The sequence below is a fragment of the Vicia villosa genome, linkage group LG1, assembly GCF_029867415.1.
Source record: "Vicia villosa cultivar HV-30 ecotype Madison, WI linkage group LG1, Vvil1.0, whole genome shotgun sequence".
NCBI lineage: Eukaryota > Viridiplantae > Streptophyta > Magnoliopsida > Fabales > Fabaceae > Vicia > Vicia villosa.
In genome coordinates, this window is record NC_081180.1 from 79,514,895 (window position 1) to 79,535,064 (window position 20,170).

Here is a 20,170-nt window from a genome sequence, read left to right on the forward strand (position 1 = left end):
ATGTTATTCTCTTTTCTTCTCACCTCTTTATTTCCATCAATTGAGGCCTTAAGGGTTACTTTCAGTTTAATATGAGGTGTTAGGCAAGGAGACTCTCTGTCTCCTCTCTTGTTATGTCTGGATGAAGATGTCCTCAGTAGGAACATTTCTAAGCTTGTGGATAATGGTGAGCTTTAGCTAATGAAAGGAACCAGGAACTTCAAAATAACTTCTCGCGCCCTTTATGCAGATGAAATCATCATATTTTTCATAGGTAAAACTTAAAGCATTCAAGCCCTCACTAACATTTTTACCTCTTACTCTCTAGCCTATGGTTAGCTTTTTAGCACTTCTAAATCCACAATATATAGTGAATCTCTATTTGTTGGTGGGATGAATAGACATTCCAAGATGACGAATTCTTACCTGGGTGTCCCTATCTTTAAAGAATAGAATCAAAGCTACTCATTTGCAAACCATTTATGACAAAATTATCTCCATGCTATATGCTTTGAAAGGTTCCTTACTTCACATGGATGATAGAGTTATGTTAGTGAAGTATGTATATATATATATATATATATATATATATATATATATATATATATATAAATATATATATATATATATATATATATATATATATATATATATATATATATATATATATCTTTGGACAATTTCTCTTCTTAAAGATGTTGAAAGGCCATCTATAAATTTCATTTGGAGTGGCAATTTTAACACTAGGAAAATGGTGATGGTATCTTAGAAAAAACTTTGTACCTTACATATCTCTAAATGAAGCAACTAAATTGAAGCTAGGTTGGGACATGCTCGTTAGTCGTGAGCCTTGGGCTAATATTCTTAAAGCTAGAATCATGAGATCCATTGGCAGCATAAAGCACAACATCTTCTCATCCACATGGCTTGGAATTAAATCTGAGATGAATCTTCTGAATAGTTACTACAGTTGGATTCTAGGAAAAGGTAACTACATTAAATTTTAGTTGGATAATTGGTGTGGGTAATCTCTTCATCTGGAAACTAGATTGAAGTTTCTTGATTCTCAAGGCATTAACCCCTATAGCAAAGTATTTAACTTCATTGTGGATGGTCAATGGAATTTTCCTCTTAATTGGATGAACTTGTTTCCTTTTATTTTAATTATTCTAGCGCGGACTTGTTTAGATGATAATGGAGATGATGATCAGTTGATTTGGGCTCATGAAGCTTTTGGCACCCTGAGCTAGAAATAAGCTTACTTATTCAAAACAGTCCTTTCTTCTATCCTGGCTTGCACAAAACTCACTTGGAACAAGGACACCCCCTTCCAAAGCAATGTCTAGAAATTGATGCTTAGGAAGATCTCCATAGATGAGCAACTTATGGCTAGAGGCTGTAATGTGGTTTCTGTTTGTTCCTTTTGCAGGTCTAAAAACCTGGAGCATATGTTATTCTTATGCAATTTTACAAGGCGTCTCTGGAACTAGTTATTCATAAACTTAAACTCAAATCACTCACTTGTCAGTTTGGATGATTTATGAAGGATTGGTGGAATATCCCCTCAATGCTACCATGTGATAAATTCATCCATTGTCAAAATTATCAATGGATTCTAGAGTGCTGCTGGAAATGCAACTAGATTCAAGAACAAATCCCCATATCTCATGAACAATATTGCTAGCATCAAAATTCAAGTTACTTCTACAAGAAACAACACAAACCTTATTGCAGCCTTAGGACTTCATATTTAATAAAAGATTTTGACATCTCTCTTAGTCTTCTCCGAGACCCCTCTATAAAGAAGTTCATTTGGCAGCATCCTTTAAAGGCATGACTCAGGTGTAACTGCAATGAAGCCTTTTGCCATGAAAATGGTAGGTCTGGATGAGAGGGAGTCTTCTGAGATATTTATAGAAATTTTATTCTTGCGTTCTTTGAGAACATTGAAAGTCAACCATATTTTTATGTTGAGTACATAGCGATTATTAGAGCAATTCAAATTACTTATGACAAATCTTGGAAAAGACATTGGATCGAAACAGTCTATCTTTAGTAGTGCAGACTTTAACTAACCCCTTCATGATTCCTTGGCAATTAAGGAAGCTTTTGAATGACTAGTTGAATATTATTGCAAATATGATTTTTGTTTTATCTCATATTTATAGAAAAGGAAATAGTTGTACTGATTTTTTTGCTGAAATCAGTCTCACAATTATTTTCTTAACTTACTTTGATGACATTCCTTTAAACATTAGGTAAGATTTTGTAAAAAATAGACTTGAAATGCCTTTTTTTTTCTTCAAGTTCACTTCTTTTTGAGTGAATTTTGGTATAGTTTCACATGGTTTTATGTAACTATTTTCTCTTTTCAATATATCATTTTTATTTAAAAAAAGTTGTTGTAAAGAATAAAAAGCTGACATCTTTTTATGGGTTAAATTGTAATCTAATAACTATACTTCATAGAGATTGTGATTCTTTGACTCAAAAATACATGTAACCCTAATCGTGTACTTGTAAAACAAAACAATACACATCGGTGAATATTATAGATTACTTAGACTATCTTCAATACATGTAGCCGAGTACTTAAAATAATAATGGTTGTTATTTTCTTTAGAGTTAAGACTATAATCTCACACTTAGTCAATATGGATAAATGGGATTTTCACAGCATAAAACCTACAACAAATTATATAATACTTAGATGTAACATGCAATTTCATGTAAAAAAAAAAGTACTGTATCCAATTATATTTTTTCAATAATGCTTAAATTTAAAGAATAAAAAATTTCTTTTAAAAAATAATTTGACATCAAAAATAAATTATACAATAAAAACATTAAAATTAAAATAAAAAATACATTTATTTTTTTACCATTCTTATAACTTAAAATTCTAAATCTAAACAAGATTGTGATTCATTTAAGTGGATTGAAATAAAAATAGTACATTTGAGATGAGATATTACAATTTCACCAAGCTCATGAGCATTTAAATAATCAATCCCATTGAAAATGTGGCAGAATCCAAAAAGTGTAGCTTCCATAAGGACTATGACATCTAGATTTTCCAGTCTTCATATTATAGATCTTCAAATAATCATCAAAGTAAATTGAATCTCTTTCCAAAGACTTTGAGAAATATGAGGCTGAGACTGCAATCGAATCACCTTTTCCCAAAAATAAAATATTATCTCCCAAACTCTTAAGTTTATATATGTCTTCAAGCTTTTCACTCTTTGCATCTAGTTTCAATTTGTATACATGATATATTTTCTTACTCAAGGTACACCTTCTCACCATCCATAGTTCTTCATTCAATGATTTCACAAGAAATTTATCTTGTAAAAAACCTTCATCAACCTTTTCTGGTAAAATAACATTTGGATTTATCCTCTTGTTATGTAAAAGATCATTTGAAACACAAATATTAATAGATACAATCTCACGGTGAATACTAAGAGCAAATAATAGACCCTTATAAAATATTACATCAATAAATGAAGGTTCCAATATATCGATATAAGTCCAACTTTTTTGACCTCTTCTAATGAATGCAAGATCACCGCCGTTGTTGCCATAAATGGCTGCAACTACATAATCATTTGGACTTTCAGTAGGGTCAGCAGACAAAGTGATCTTATAAACTCTATTGATGGGTGGAAGAATAATGTGAGGTATATCCTTAAAAGGATTCATTAGTATTATGATAGATTTAGAGTCATCTGCCAACGCAAGCCAACCATGACTAGAACCACATATACGAAGTTTAGGTTTAATAAGACCTAATTGAAATTGAAAAGGGTACAATCTTTTGTTTGAAATTCCAAACAATCCATTCTTCTCAGTGAAAGAAGCAGCTGCTTGTTGTAATGATTCTGTTGGTACTATTAGCATGGGTATTGTGTTGATCTTGAATTCATGATTTTGATGGTTGAGCTTTGCAATTAATTGCCAATTTTTGCAAACAGCACTAAACCAAAGATGATCAATTTTTTCTTCTAATTTGTCAAGAATTAAACTAAGAGGACATGCTTCTAAATTTGCCCAATCTGGCTCCATGGTGCTCAATGAAAAAGAATTGAAAGTAAACTTATGAAAACAGTTCGATTAATAGAGTTATATAAGATTTGAATTTCCTAAAAAAGTTGATATTTAAGTTTTCCCTAACAAACTCGTGTTTAAATTCAAAGTAAGAAATCTTATTAATTAATAAATTATATTTGTATAAGATTTGTTGAACATCTTATAGGGTTTAATTTGGATTTTTTTTTAATTTATTTTGAATATTATTTTGAAATTTTTTCTAAAACTTTTTATTAAATCTTTTCTGTAACTATTTTTATTTTAAAACAATTTTCTGTTACTCTTCATGAAAATTGAAAACAAATCCCACCGATTTGTTGGCATTAAATATAGATAGTATATTTACAGAAATATTCAATTCAAACTAAAGTTTTTTATTTAATTTTCTTTCACAGTATCTATTCTTTCTGATCAAAATTTAAAATTTCAGGTCTTTTTGTAATCGTGAATTACACTTACCTTTCATATTTATTTTGATTTTGTATTTTTATATTGATTTTTATTTTATATTTAACATAAATATTTTTAAAAAGAGTTTAATGGTTATGCACTGACAGTGTAAAAAAGTTTTACACTGTCATCCAATTAGAATATAACGTTTTGTCATGTCATACAAGTTTTTTTAAATTTTCAGTATGACTTATCCTGATTCATGATCGTCATTGGTTGACAGTGTAAAACTATTTTACACTGTCAATCCTTTTTTTCCTTTTAAAAAAAGTGTATATTGCTTTAATCTTATATACTACTAATGATTTAATATAATTTATTAATTGGAAGAATTAATTTATTGAATATAATTCTTTTTCTTATATTCTATACCCGACTATAAAGATTGAATATTGACAGACTAATTATTTCGTTCATTAATTACATATTTTCTGATTCAAAGATATAATTTACCGATGGCAATTAATCACATAAGATTCAATATCAATGATATTTTAGGAACATAAAAACTACAATGAATTATATATAATACTTATCCTAAAAAACTTTATGTTTAATATTTCCTAAAAAATTTCTTATTTAAATTCAAAATATAAAATCTAATTGATTAAGAAGTTATTTATTAAGATATTGTCTTATATAATTTAATGCATATTTTTAAATTTATTTTAAATATTTCCAAATAAATATTCTTAGATTTTCTTATTAAGTTTTACTAGAATGCCACAGTATTAACCGTAAAATAATTAATGAATATATCACCAAATGCACATTTTTGTTACTACTTTTTAACAATAATTTCCTGTTTTCTTTTTGAATTTTTTTTTTAAATAGTTTTCTATTACTATTGATGAGAACAAATTTTACGGATTTGTTGGCATTGAATATGGAAATATATTTAGATAAATATCCAATTCAAATTAATTTTTTTCTCTATTTTTCTTATGCAATATTTTTGTTTAACGCTCAACAATATTTTATTTAACTTTTGAAATTCAAGAATTTGATGAAATTCAAATTATATTTCAGTTACACATTTATTCTTAACATTTCTATAGGAGATTAAAAATAGCCACCATCAAAAATCTCGAATTGATTGAGGCCTTGAGGGTATAAAAATATTTTATAGTGTAATTTTTTTTGCTTTTTATAAAAGCATTAAATGTAATTATAAACAATATGTGTAGGGGTGGAAATAGGCTAGGCTAGGCTTTATAAGGCCTGAGCTTGACCTACGATAAACTTGAAAGGCTTGAGTCTGGCCTGTGGCCTATAATAAACTCTTTTTTGGCCTGGCCTGGCCTTTTTAAGAGTCTGGCCTGGCCTGAAAGCCTATTTAAAAGCCTATTTTTATTATGGTTTTCAATTAATCTATATTATTTAAAAAATCTTATAAGTTGTCTTATATATATATATATATATATATATATATATATATATATATATATATATATATATATATATATATATATATATATATATATATATATATATATATGCCGACCTATTTAGCATTTGTTCTAATATATGTGCATATATATGCTTGCTTATTTAGCCTTTTTCTAATAAACATGCAAATATAGGCCGATCTATTTAGTCTATTTTTAATATACATGAAAATATAGGCCGACCTATAAGGCTTGATAGGCATTTTTAATAGTCTAAGCCTGACCTATTTTATTAAATAGGCTTTTAAAAAAGACTAAGTCTGACCTTTTTGTTAAATAAGTCTGGCCTGACCTGGCCTTATATAGGTTAGGCCATAGGCCCCTGTAGGCCGGCCTGGCCTATTCCCACCCCTAAATATGTGTTACTCTAAATTGATGACTATGTGAATTATTTGGGAGTGAATGTAATTTATTAAAATTATGCTACATATGTGTTATGTGCGCACGTTTAGTTTAGTTTGCATATATTATACTTTAAGATGATTTGTTTCCTAAATCTGTGTTGTAAATTTTTTTTATTTTTTATGTGTTATTTATTACTCATCAAATATCTTTTTTTGTCAAAATTTATAAATCCCATTTTATATTTTGGCCCATAAAATTTTTTTTATGGATTTTTAATTTTATTCACATTCATATCTTAGTTATAATATTAAAGAATCTTTAACATTTGAAGATGGATTTAATCAAGTTAAATATGAATGTTCTAATGAAGATGATATTGTAGAAGGATTGAACTTTTGATTAAGTTGAAGATGAAGATGAAAAGATTTATTTTTTTGAAATTGAAAAACTTATGAAAACTATTGTTTTTTTATAATCTTTTGGATGTTACATTTTATGATTTGGTAGACAATTTATGTAGTTTGATACAAGTTTGTGAATATTACACTATATCATGATGATATAGTACATTTTTGCTTTATAATTAAGTTGAAATTTTAAATAATTAATGCATTAAGAATAGTATATAAGTATATATATATATATATATATATATATATATATATATATATATATATATATATATATATATATATATATATATATATGCCGTATATATAAATTTAATATAATTATAATATGAGGTAAATTCTATGATTTTACGTTTCAATTTTACCTAGGTAAAACGAGTCGAGGTAAAAACTCGATTCTGACAACCTTGGTTTTTATAGTTCATATTAGAAAACTCTTGACTCTAGTGGATGATTCCGAATTGAGAATTAAACTAATGGATTTTTTCGGTGAAATTTTTTTAGTATTTGTAAAACCACTATGAAATATAAGCAATCAGGCCCTTTTGTGGTTGAATTTGTGGTGTGATGATGTATAGTTAAAGGATAAATGTTTAAGTTTTTACAATATATGTGAAGAGAAAAATTTCCTGGTTAAAGATATGTTAGTAAACGATCAATAAGAAATGATCGGAAATTTAAGCGGAGTAGAGATCTTTCACAAGAAAAAATAACATTAAAAAACGAAATTGGAGAATAAAATTTAAAATATAACATTCGATTTAGAGAGGAGGGATAGATGGAATTGGGGCTAGGGTAATACTCAGTCAAAGACACTTATGAGATTATTACGGTGAAAACATCATCAGATGAAGAATCAAATTTCATAAAGCTTGGAATTAATATGTACCGCTAAAGGTTACAGTTCTAGTTTGGCGATTATTTCAAAATAAGATTCCATCGAAGGATAACTTAGTGAAGAGATGAGATCCCAATCAACCTCAATTGAATTGTCCTTTTGGATGTGCAGTTACTAAAAATGCTTCCCATATTTTCTTTGAATATAGTTTCTCTATGCAAGTATGGTAATTAGTCCTAAGGTGGCTGAATATTTATGCAGATCTACACAACAAGGCTTTAGAAAATTTCCACCAGTTTGAAGGTCTTTGCTGAATGGGCACAGTGCAAGCGGAGAAATTTAACGTAATTTGGTTCACCTATATTTAGGTAATGTGGAAGGACTCGGTACGGGGTCAGGAATACACTAATTAAATGTCTTAGGGCTAACACATATCTCTTCATTATCTCTCGTCATGAGATGTCCAACATCAACCCAAATGTGGTTTGTCATCAATTAAACATTAATCCTAATGCTTGATGTATCTTAGTGAAGAAGATGGAAATCCTCAGAGAAAGCTGAAGCTACGGCCAACATGGTACAAGGCCTATTAGACGCAAATTTTATTTCTGAAGTAAAATATACATAATGGCTCTCCAAAGTTGTGTTAGTAAAAAAGAATGGCTCTTCAAAGTTGTGTTAGTAAAAAAGGTCTCAAGAAAGTGGAAGATGTGTTCCAATTATACCAACCTCAACGGGGTGTGCCCGAAGGATTCATATCTGGTGATAAATATAGACAAATTGGTAGGAAGTATGTCCGAATACAAATTGTTGTAATTCATGGATTCTTATTTTGACCCTTTGCTAAAGAAGATAGGAACCTTGTCTTTAAATGAGGTAACTCTTATAAAAAAGCTTTCACCTCGCATGAGTAAGTCTCTTCCTCTTATTTTAGCTCATTTATAGCGGCCACAAGCACATAAAACAAAGTTTCCCAAAAATACTTTGTTTCACAAGAAACTTGTTCCCTCTTCGAGGATTGGCAAAAGATTAGTCACCCTGTCATCTAACTCCGTTGCAATGTGTTTGAGTTGTGAAAGTGTTTTATGATGAGAATGTGTGACACTTTATTGGTGAAAATATATTATGGTTATGTTATAAAATACGCTTGAGGTTTTAGGATGTTACATAGTTGGTATCAAAGCCTTGTTGGTCCATTCAACCTAGGTTATGTGAATTTGTTTGATTCCCTAGCATACGACGTGTGTGTCAACACTATCTATACTCGTGTTTCTTTCTTAACTGATTGCCAACAAAAGCGAGATTGAAACAAGTGGAAAAGAAACTTATGTTTCTCTAAAATATTTTAAGTGTGGAGGATTGGATCAGCGTGTCACTTACTTTAGAGTGCTATGTTTTGTAAATATATTTTGAAAAAAACACGAGTAGAATGGCAAAGGACATGTAATAATAAATTGTGAATAATGTTTAAAAGTAAAAAACTGAAAAACAAAATTGAAAATAGTATAATTAAAATGGTTATTGAATAAGATTTTATTGAAAAGAAATGAGTATAATTTATGGACTTGGTAATACAAACACTCGATGGTTTTAAAGAGCAAATTTGCATGCAATAAATCCGGTCCATTCATCTGAAATGAAAATCAAGATTAAATATAAAATTAAGGGCCAGTTTGTTTCAGCTTTAAAAAAATGGATTTTTTCTTTGTATTTTTGAAAATAGATTTTCTAAAACCGTTTTTCAAAATATTACAAATTTTTTTATATTTGTTTTTTCTAAAATGAAACACTTAATTTGACATCCTATAACATAAACATACATAATTGAAGAATAAAACTTAGTCAAAATCATAATTTTTTCAAAAAGTTGTATTTCAAAAATGATTTTTATGAAAATCTATTTGAAATAGCTTCAAAATTAAGTGATTTTTTGAAATTTTGATATCCAAATTTTTTCCCCATAAATAGATGAAATACCTAAAATCACATTTTAAGAATAACTATTCAAACAGATTTTTCATTTGAAGTTTTTATAAAAAGTTTCTTTGTAAAAAAAAATTTCGCAAAATTTGATAACACTATAAAAATTATTTTTAAAAAAAGCCAAAACAAACGGGCCCTAAAGTCCACCAATAACATTTCAGATGAAAATCAATATTGATACGTCAAAATCAATAATGAAAATCAATATTGATACGTGAAAATCAAAAATGAAAATCAATATTGACAACATTTCAATGAGAGAAAATGCTATGTTGCATTATTTTTGGCTTATTAACTTGTTGAGTAGTATGTGCCACTCACTTTTCATGCATCATCTTCATCTCCAGTTATATCGCACCATCAAGAAAGCTTGACACGTGGAACCCTCATAAGCCTCACTTTATAATACGCACACAAAGCGCATTTTATCAAACGCCGCCACTCCTGCCGCCACTGACCAAACTCCTTTCACCACGCCTCAATACATACAAACAATTTTAAAAAAGACATGTCAGTCCTTTCATTCACATCGCTTCACCCTATTACCCTCCACTCCCATGCGCACTTTAGCCCCTCCCCTTTTCCCATGTCCATCCTACGCCGCCTCAATCTAAACCTCCCCAACCACCATCTCCGTCGCCGATTCGCAACCGTATCCGCCGCCGTACGTCAAGACACCACCGTCTGGACCCCAGCCCCTCTCTCGGTTATTGAACCAGCCGCCGAGTCGCTTTTCCACGTCACCATCGACGTGTCCGACGCGCCAGACCTTGCCACGTCGCACACACGCGCAGGGCAGTATCTTCAGCTTAAAATTGCGAACTCGCCGAAACCGTCGTTTCTGGCGATTGCGTCGCCGCCAAAGGTTGCGATTTCGCGTGGAGTTTTTGAGTTTTTGGTGAAGAGTGTGGCGGGGTCCACTGCAGAGGCGTTGTGTGCGTTGAGGAAAGGGGATGTGGTTGAAATCACTCAGGCGATGGGGAATGGGTTTGATATTAGTCGGATTGACCCGCCCGAGAAATTTGGAACCGTATTTATCTTTGCCACTGGATCCGGAATTAGGTCAGTTTTTATCTTCTCCCAATCTGCGTTCTTGTAAATTTGAATTGGAATTGACAATATCAAATCCTCCTCTAGACATTTGGTGCCATATCAGAGATTCATCGACATTTGGTGCCACATAAATTTGAATAGGGGATTTATGCTGGTTTTGTGCTGTAGATATTGAGATTACTGTCTATATAGGACAGCATTGTTGCATAATGTTTAGGTGTTAATGCTACTCTTTGAAGCTGTTTGTCATGCCTACATTAGTTCTCATAAGCTAGTTACAATTGGCGTTGCCTTTATGTCGCCCTTTCACCGTGAGTTTAATGTCATTGGTGTATAACCTAACTGATGGACTGTCAACGGGAGCCCCAAAGTTAGAGATCTATATTAGTAAGACTAGATAGAATAAGATTAGAAATGATAATATTAGAGAGAGGGTTGGGGTAACAACTATAGTAGAAAAGATGATGGAAAATAAACAGGGTGATTTGGACATGTAGACAGAAGACCTGAAGATTTTGTGATAAGGAGAGTAGATTAGATGGAAAGCAGTCAAACAGGTGGAGATAAAGGTAAAGGAAGATATAGAAAAACTACTAGAGAAGTTATTGAGAAAGATCTCGAGATTAACGATTTTGATAGAATCTTGATTTTGGATAAAAATTATGGCGGTAGTTGATCCATGTAATCGACTCTAGTTAGTGTGATAAGGCTTGATTATAACCAGTGAAGAACTTCATTACTCTGCAGTTTGACTTTCAATTGTGCCCTCTTACTTGGGTGCTTTTTTATTACATTTAGAATTTAGATATTTTGGCCAGGGTCGAAGCGAAAAAACAGTTATGGCCGTGGCTGTAAAAGGACTATTTTACTTGGTAGACTTGTGGATTGATCACTTGGTTTTGTATTTTCTTTTCCTTGTACCCTTTTCTAATTATTCTAACCTATTTTATCTTTTTCTGCGAATTCCTTCCTTATAGTGATGGTCTTGTTTTCATGCATGAGCTGTTGTTTCGAACCAAAAGTATGATTTCAAAAACTTAAAAAAACACCTTGAAAGATAGATATTCTACTCCAACAACTCTTTATGGCCTTTGATTGTAGTTGTAAATCACTCTGTACCTGAGAATTTTCTAATACGTACTATAACTATAATACAATATATGCTATTAATCCAAATATTTCTTTTTACTCTCTCTGATATTTGGTGTTATTTTCATTTACTTTTTTGTGTGCAGTCCAATTCGGTCACTTATTGAGTCAGGATTTGGTGCTAGCAAGAGGTCTGATGTGAGAGTATATTATGGGGCCAGAAACCTTAAGAGAATGGCTTATCAGGTTAGTTGATTTGTTAATGGTTTATCAATAGGAAGCCTTATAATCGGTGATTTTGTATTAGAGTTTTATCTAAGAATTTTCTCTTATATTATAGGATAGATTTAAAGACTGGGAATCTTCCGGTGTGAAGATTGTGCCTGTATTGTCTCAGCCAGATGATTCTTGGACAGGAGAAAGTGGCTTTGTACAGGTAAAGTATGGGGAATATATAGGATTGGATTTTCACATCTACCTTCAAAAGGTTAAGATTGTTTATACACATGATTGATTACCTATGCAGGCCGCATTTAAGAGAGCAAAAGAAATATCTAACCCATTGTCAACTGGTGCTGTACTGTGTGGACAAAAAGAGATGGCTGAGGTGCGTTATTATTGCAATCATCTTTCATTGTCTATCTACATAATTATGAAAGAAATTTTTTTGGGTTTTATTAAATTTTCAATGGGTAAAAAACTTCTATTAAGTGGTAACTAACTGGTATATAGCCACTGTCTTTCTTGTTTAGTTATGAGAAGAAACCTATAATAGAGTGACAGAAAGATGAAAGTAATGGTTGTTTTGAGGAAACTGAATCTCCTAGGATCAACACTCTGGAATGAAAAGTAAATTAGCACGCAGATCTTTATTGTTTCCTCTTCAGGTAGACTTCAAATAGAATCAAGATGACTAAAATTTAAAACATTCAAAAAGAATTAGAATCGGTTGATGCACATAGCTAAAGAAAAATTGTATGATTCAAAAGTGTGTCCTCTTTTCTTGGAAGATAAGATGTGTAATCAACAAAAACACCATCAAGCTCCTCTCTTTTTTTCTTCATCCAACAACTGTGAGGCTACTGCCTAAAATGAACTACAGAACACACTGCCTTTGCATTGGTAGTAGAATCATCAAGACACTGCCTAAAATGAACTACAGAACACACTGCCTAAAATGAACTACGAGTCATCATAGATCCTTCATAATTGGGATCAATAATGAAAGATGAGCCTTTATCCTTCATAATCTGTATCTGTTTCCCCTTTAATCTGCAAGTTGTTGACAGAAACAGTACCGTTCCTTCCCTCCCTCCTCTGTCTGATGTAAACGGCCACATGATAAAATAAATTTCTTCTAAAAATTCCCCACCCTTCCCTGGGTATAGTCCATATACTCCCTGTCGGGCTCATGTAGATACCAATAGTAAGGGTAAATTTGTCCAAAATGATGATATCGTTGTCACTAAAGCCTACTGGTTGAACTGGGATAGTGAGGCCATTTTAGAGAGGATGAGCCGTGAATGACACGAGGCATCATCCATAAAGGAGCTAGAGAATACCATGGCTCTTGCAGGGGCTGTGCGACAGGAAAGAATGAGAGGGTTCCAATTGGGAGCATATATATACCTCATCAACGCAAATACTAGGAAGATCAAAATATTACTGTTGCAACAAGTCATCTTTGTTTCGATGCTTCATCTCCCAATACAATGTCTTGAATAGTTTGGGTCAACTGGGATTAAAAAGAGAGTGGTGAGATAAGTTTCAACTAGGATTTACTTGCATTTCATTTTATAATTCCAATGACCTTCCAATATCAATGTTAATTGTTGCAGGAAGTTACATCTATTCTTGTTGCTGATGGAGTGTCAGCTGAGAAGATACTAAAGAATTTCTGACCAAAATGGAATTTGGCATTGTTGTATCATTATTTGAATTATAGTTATAAGTTATTTGTTTGCCGCCATTGCTGAGGATCTAGCATCTCAGCATGGAATGTTGCATAAGCAGTTTTGAAATCTAGTCTATGTATTAGAAACTACTTTTGCAGTTAAAATATAAGACAGAAACTCACCTCTTAAGAAAAAAGAAAAGGTGAAGGGTTTGTTTGCTGAACTCTCACATTGTCGGATTTTATTATTACAGGAATCTAAAGCATTATCAAACACGCATTGTATTTGCATTTTTTATCATAAAAAGGTTTTGAACGATTCCTCTTTGAAATTGGAATTTCGTGACAAAGTGGTATATGAAATTATAGAATCCATAAATATTTCTGAAACTGTACATTGCTGGTATTTAGTCAATTTGTTATTTTCTGTTAACGAATATTTTGAATTAGCCCCTCACATTAATAACTAAAATATTGATGGCTTAATTAATATAACTAAAGTCAACTTATTTATTTATTAAAGTAATCGAAGTAATGATTACTGTGTCTCAGTGTCTAGAATGTTCTGTTTGACAAAAGATGTTGTCAATGACTAAGATTTTCTCTTTAATAAGAGATGTTGTCACTTAAAAACCTATAGAATAATTTGAATATTTTGATACTTTTGAATTTAATTGGATATTCATACTTTCAACTGACTAACCATATCATTTTTTTATAAATTAAAATTTTAAAACAATTTGTCCTACGGATATTCAACTTAAATTCATATTTAGTAAAGAAGTTCTCATAGAAAAAAATAAATTAAAATTTTAAAAGGATTTGTCCTATGGATATTTAACTTAAATTCATATTTACTAAGAATTTCTCATAGAATTGTAGTATGTTTAAACTTTACTACAACAGCTAATAAAGTGTATAACATTATAGCTCCGCTATTAAACATCGATAGTAACTTGGTTTACAGATGGTGACAAATTCAAAGGGGAAATTACTATATCTTTTAAACATTTTTTGTAAGATGAGGAGAGAAAAATAAATTCGTAAAATGAAATGAGATTCGTAGATCAAATTGAAGAAGGAGTTGAGAATTAAAAATTTAAAGATGTTTAAATGATGTATGTACTCTTAGAAAAATCAAATAAGAAAGGAGGGGTTGTGGTATTGAATATTGGTAAATAAATATGGGTTGATCGATCAATGGAATCCTCTAATGAGTAGAAGTAAAAGAGAGATTTATTAGGGCTTCATCTCGAATATTCTAGAGAATTTTTTAACCCATATATATATCTAAAAAATATCTTATGCAATTCAAAAATTACCCTTCGATTTTATGAGATACATCTCCAAACGCATGTTTTGATTGTTTAAACGTTAGATTGCTTCAGAGATGCATCTCCGTAATGTATTTTCTCTTGATTTAGGGTCTAATTCATAAGTGTGTTGAATTTTGGTGCGTTTAGAGATATATCTCTAAAATTCAGAGGCATAACAATATTTTTATGAGGTGTCCTAATAATACATGTGCTGCATTAAGAAATTCTCATATATTTTAAGTTTGGCTAATCCATTATGGTCAAAGACTTGAAATATGTAAATCTTTGGTGTTTAATGTAGATAAAATTTTAAAATAGAATTTGAATTACAGATAGTCTTTTTAAACGAAGAGTGATTAGTCAGGAATCTCTCCTGTGTCGGATAGTGTGAGAGCGAATAGTCGGTGTCTCACCTTGAGTCTCAAGTGTTTGCAAGTGTTTGACTCTCTATAATGAGTGTGGCATCAAGATCAATTTGAAGGGTTGCTGGGCAGCTGCAGAACATTGTCAAAGTGTGTCATCCTAGTGTGTGGTTTGCATGTGTTTGGAGCACAAAGACAAAAAATGACAAGATTTTTTATAATAAGAAAATTGGTTTGGAAAAGATGATAGAAGAAGTGAAATTATATTCCTAGAATTGGCTGCATATTAAGCTAAATGGTAATTCATAACATTTCACAATGGTGCTTGAACTCTATCATAAATATTTGTTAGATAAGCAAACTTAAGCTGCTGTTATCTTGAGTTTCCTGACTAGCTGCATCTCAAATTCAAGTATGTTTTGGGCTAGTGGTAATCTGCAGAGGAGTTTGGCGTGAACAGTCGGAGTTTTGTTTCCGATCTATAGCCTAATTGCTCAGGAGTTTGGCGTGAGTTTTGTTTCCGTTCTATAGCCTAATTGTTCAAGTCGTTCTCGTGATAATCTGTAATCTCAGTCTGAGTTTATGCAACTGTACAGCAGTGATGTTGTCGAATGTTGCTGAATCGCTATCCTTCTGTTTTAGGCCTAGGGGTCAGCAAGTCTGGGTGGTAGAATTTGTAGTTTAAATTGGTTGCAAATTGCAATGCTGTGATTAAATGATTTTTTATTTGCTTTTGGCTGAGCATGTGTTTTTTGACTGGTATTTGAGACAGATAGATACTGTACAGACAGATACTGTTATGGTGGCCTGCATAATATGCAGACTTGTAACTTTTGGCTGGCTGATTAATAAGATTTGTTTCTTCTAATAGAACAACACTAGCAAGTGTATATCATCAATTTAATGGATTAGACAAGGGTAGTAGAAAATGACTTTTTGAGAAACTTTGATGGTCCTATAGACCAAAATATGTGTTGCTTTGGTGTACTTGGTTTATACATGGGGAATTTTTCAAGCACCTCATACATTTAAATCTGCTATAAAGTTTTAATGATTTTTCTGATACTCCTTTCATGTTTTAAGGATGGATTGACAAACTCACCTCATGGTACGAAATATTTTGTGGATAGAAAAGAAAATGTAATAAAAAATAGTACCACACATCTTTTGATACAAGTGGTACTCCTATAAATATCTAATGATAGTGAACAGTGGAGGGCTCAAAAGAAGAAAAACAGAAACATAGGCTAACATCCTGAAAATAAAATATAACCTTCAACTGTAAAAGCTTATAGCTGATTAATAAGAGAATAAAATTAGTACCACCAACAATAATAGTTCAAGATCAGTTTACATAATCAATAATACTGCGGACATCACAACAGACATCAAACAATGATGAAAATTGTTCACTGGAATAAGTACGGGATAAGCACAACCAAATCCCATGAAGAACAATAACGGTAACCAAACATGTTTTTTTTAACCTGCAACAGAACATAGATTATTATAAAACAAGCAATTCCTCCAGCAATATTCTCAGGCATAGGTCTGCCTTCATGATGACCAATCTTTTCTCTAAGCTCCAGTTTTAGCAAATTCCTCCTCATGCTTTCCATTGATTTTTGGTAGATGGAGTGAGTGATTTCTCTCATCATCCAAGCAGGGTTCGTGTTTATTGAAATGGTGATGGTTGTGATGGTGATGGTGATGAGGTCCAGAACGTTTATGCATTGATCTTTTGCTTTCTTCTTCAGAATTTTCATCCGAGGACTTCTCATACGATCTGTATTTTCCACCATGCCCATGATAATCAGAATCAGATGACCTCACCTCAGTATTATGTGAACGCCTATTATGCTTATGGTGCCTTCTGTGGCTTCTCTTCCTGTGAATATCATCACTTTCATCACTCGACAAATCAGACTCACTAGATTCCGAGTGGCGGCGGCGTTTGTAATGCTTTCCATGACCTCTCTTCCGATCAGACCAATCTCCCTCGTCACTAGAGATGTCAGTATCACTAAATTTTGATGGATGATGTCGCTTGTGCCGCCTTTTCCTCTTGTTGGCTTCATCAGCATAAGAATCAGAATCACTGGAATCTGGTCTTGAACCTTGATCTCTTATCTTCTTCCTTTGCCTCTTCTTTCTCCTCCTCTCCTCTTCAGAGCTACTTACAGAGTCATCACTACTAAAATCGCTAGACTCTGAAGACCGCTTCTTTGTCTTCCGTTTGGAACTTATGTGAGAATGCTTCTTGTGCTTCCTATGAGATCTTTTACTAGCCCTTTTACTCTCATCATCGGTATCATAATCACTTTCCGTACCAGAGCTCGATCTCTTCTTATGTTTTGCAGCCTTCAGCTTCTTCTCTTTAGCTTCAGCATCAGCCTTTGCTCTGGAAGCAGCTTCCAGCTTCTGCTCCCACTTCAAAGGAGCTTCCTTTTTCTCCATGATTTTCTTCTTTTTCTCCTCAACAAGCTGCATGAACCGCTTGGTGTCCATATAGAATCAATATCCAACTCAAATACTGCATTATGGTAAAATGATGGCCGGAAGTGCATCTCACAGAAGAGAAAAAACAAAGTTAGGTCTACAATCAAATCAAGTCATAGTAATCAACTTCTCAAATTCCTAGTCACACAAAAAACTAACATTTATCAGTTATTGCATGTTATTATATGCAAATAAATCTAACACTTGTTAGTCCAATAAGTAATAAGAACTTGTTAGCAGGAAATAATAAAGAAAGGGTAAAGAAAAATAAAGTATTGTGCAAATTCCTCCTCTCTAGCAAATTAATAACAAAACATATAATACATGGTGCTTAATGGTGTATGACTAGTCTTAAACAACAGGTTGGGACAGGGTGCATGGCAACCAAAAAACAAGTTCACAAATATCCTCAACAATCTATTACAAATATGAAAATCAGCTCTCTCTAAACAAAAATGGCTAGACTCAATAACTGATGAATGACTGAAACTGTCCATGTAAGAATAATGGCACAAATCAATCACTTCAAATTTTTATACACCGCCTAATACTTTTAACAGGCAAAACTTTCAATCAAGTCTAAACACAAATCTTTTGATCAACATACAACAATGGCATCTGTGGCCAAACAAAATATATCTCACTCTCATTGTTATCTAAATGTCGGCAAATAAAACCTAGCACCTTTACCAAATGATAACACAATAACTGAATCAAAATTTTCCTAAACTAAGTTCACATCTCATGAAAAAACTTTTAAGTACACTTCCCTAAAAAAAATACACTTTAAAACGGGAATTTAGCAGTGCAGTATGAATTTCAAATTCATTAGAACTGCCACAATCACAAACAAAAAGTAGCATCATACAGCTAAAAAAACATAGTTGCACATAAAAGATTGAACTGGATATATAGCAAACAAATCATGACGCACTCTCCTTCCTTTCTTACCTTATATGTGAAAGATGGAAAACCCTAAGCAGCAATCCACCCCAAATCCAGCAAATTGCTAACAATTTCAAAGAATCTGCAACAAATCAAACGACAAAAATCACAATTCCACTCCCAATAATTCTTGGCTTAGTAAAATAAAAACAAGAACGATCACTGAAAAATTGAAATTGATAAAACAGAATAGATCAATAAGAGATAATTGAAAAGAAAAGAAGCGATACCCAACGAAAGAAACCGAGGAAGAGGAACGAAAGTGCCGGAAAATTTAGGGTTAGGGTTGGAGGTAGGGCTTGCTGCTTCTAATCAGAAAAATCAAAATTCAATCGAGAGAGACGGAAGGGGATGTGGGTAGCGTTAATATATACACGCTTGTAGCTGTATCTCGAGCCGGACCGGGTTCCATTTACGCGCATAAACCCGGTTGGTCGGTGCTGTTGCTAAAACGCGGTTCACACAAATAAACTTAATCCATTAATTTTTTAATTCATTTGAACGTGATAATTAAAAATTTTAAAAGAATTTTAAATTTGAAATAATTTAAATGATTTAATTGAAATTCGTTCATTTTAAAATTATTTTGTTTGGATAGAGTATTAAGATAATTCATTGTTAAATTTTTGGGTATTTTTTATAAAATTTAAAAAAAATTGGACTAAATTAAAATATTAAAAAGTAAGGACCAATTTACAATTTTTAAAAATTTGAAGGACCGAATTGTAAATTTTAAAAATTATCAAGGACCAATTTACAATTTTTTAAAATTCTTGAGATCAATTTTATAATTTTGAAAAATATGAGAATCAATTTGTAAAATTTAAAAAATTAATAATTACAAATACATTCTATGGAGTATGAGAGGAATTTCAAATTTTTTGGTTTTTGGTGTTATTTCAAAATGATTAACTTTAACTTAGATAAAATACTCCATAAAATTTTATCATTTTAACAATTCTTCATTTTTGTATCCGAACAATAAATTTTGTGCATATCATTTTAAATTCTCGCAAAACATTACATTACCTCATTAAAATGTTTCATCCAAACACACTCTTCGAGAATATCTCATATTCTCCTTCTAAGACATCCGGAAACACCTTCTTCTTTTTTTGCCAAAAATTGAATTTATTGTGGAGGTGTATTTACTGAGGTATTTTAAACCAGTAAACGTTGGGGAAATACAAATTAATTCATTTCAGAAATTTTTCCGTAGATGTACATACGAAACGACTTAGTGACAGAATATTTCGTAGATGTATCGACGGAAGTATCTGATATAGTTTGAATCAGCATGATCACTCCCATGTTGTTACATTTCTTCTTCAACACTCACTTCTCTACGACCTAAAAACCATACATCATCAATATCATGTTTCACTCTAAAACACTAACATTTTGGTGCGACAAATCAAAGGGAGTTAAGGAAGATTGAATTTGAGGTAAATAATCATCTTTGTCCAT

General features: G+C 31.8%; 3 protein-coding genes across 4 annotated transcripts; 1 reads left to right on the forward strand and 2 right to left on the reverse strand.

Moving 5' to 3' along the window:
* Positions 1-2,985: 2,985 nt before the first annotated feature.
* On the reverse strand, positions 2,986-4,047 carry LOC131647033 (putative F-box protein At5g55150). Its single transcript, XM_058916952.1, has one exon. The coding sequence runs from the start codon at positions 4,045-4,047 to the stop codon at positions 2,986-2,988; it is 1,062 nt and encodes a 353-aa protein (XP_058772935.1).
* A 5,798-nt stretch (positions 4,048-9,845) lies between these two features.
* On the forward strand, positions 9,846-13,805 carry LOC131643288 (fruit protein pKIWI502). Its single transcript, XM_058913478.1, has 5 exons — positions 9,846-10,607; positions 11,834-11,933; positions 12,028-12,123; positions 12,214-12,294; positions 13,526-13,805. Exons 1-5 carry the CDS (start codon positions 10,054-10,056, stop codon positions 13,586-13,588), a joined length of 894 nt encoding a protein of 297 aa, XP_058769461.1. The 5' UTR covers positions 9,846-10,053; the 3' UTR covers positions 13,589-13,805.
* Positions 13,806-16,528: 2,723 nt separating this feature from the next.
* On the reverse strand, positions 16,529-19,089 carry LOC131643289 (uncharacterized). 2 transcript variants are annotated; one of them, XM_058913480.1, is made up of 3 exons: positions 18,934-19,089; positions 18,710-18,785; positions 16,529-17,792 (listed from the first exon to the last, which is right to left on the reverse strand). In XM_058913480.1, exon 3 carries the CDS (start codon positions 17,765-17,767, stop codon positions 16,838-16,840), a length of 930 nt encoding a protein of 309 aa, XP_058769463.1. In that variant the 5' UTR covers positions 17,768-17,792; positions 18,710-18,785; positions 18,934-19,089; the 3' UTR covers positions 16,529-16,837. The 2 variants fall into 2 exon arrangements, with proteins under 2 accessions (XP_058769463.1, XP_058769462.1); XM_058913479.1 differs by having other exon boundaries at positions 16,529-17,826.
* Positions 19,090-20,170: the final 1,081 nt, after the last annotated feature.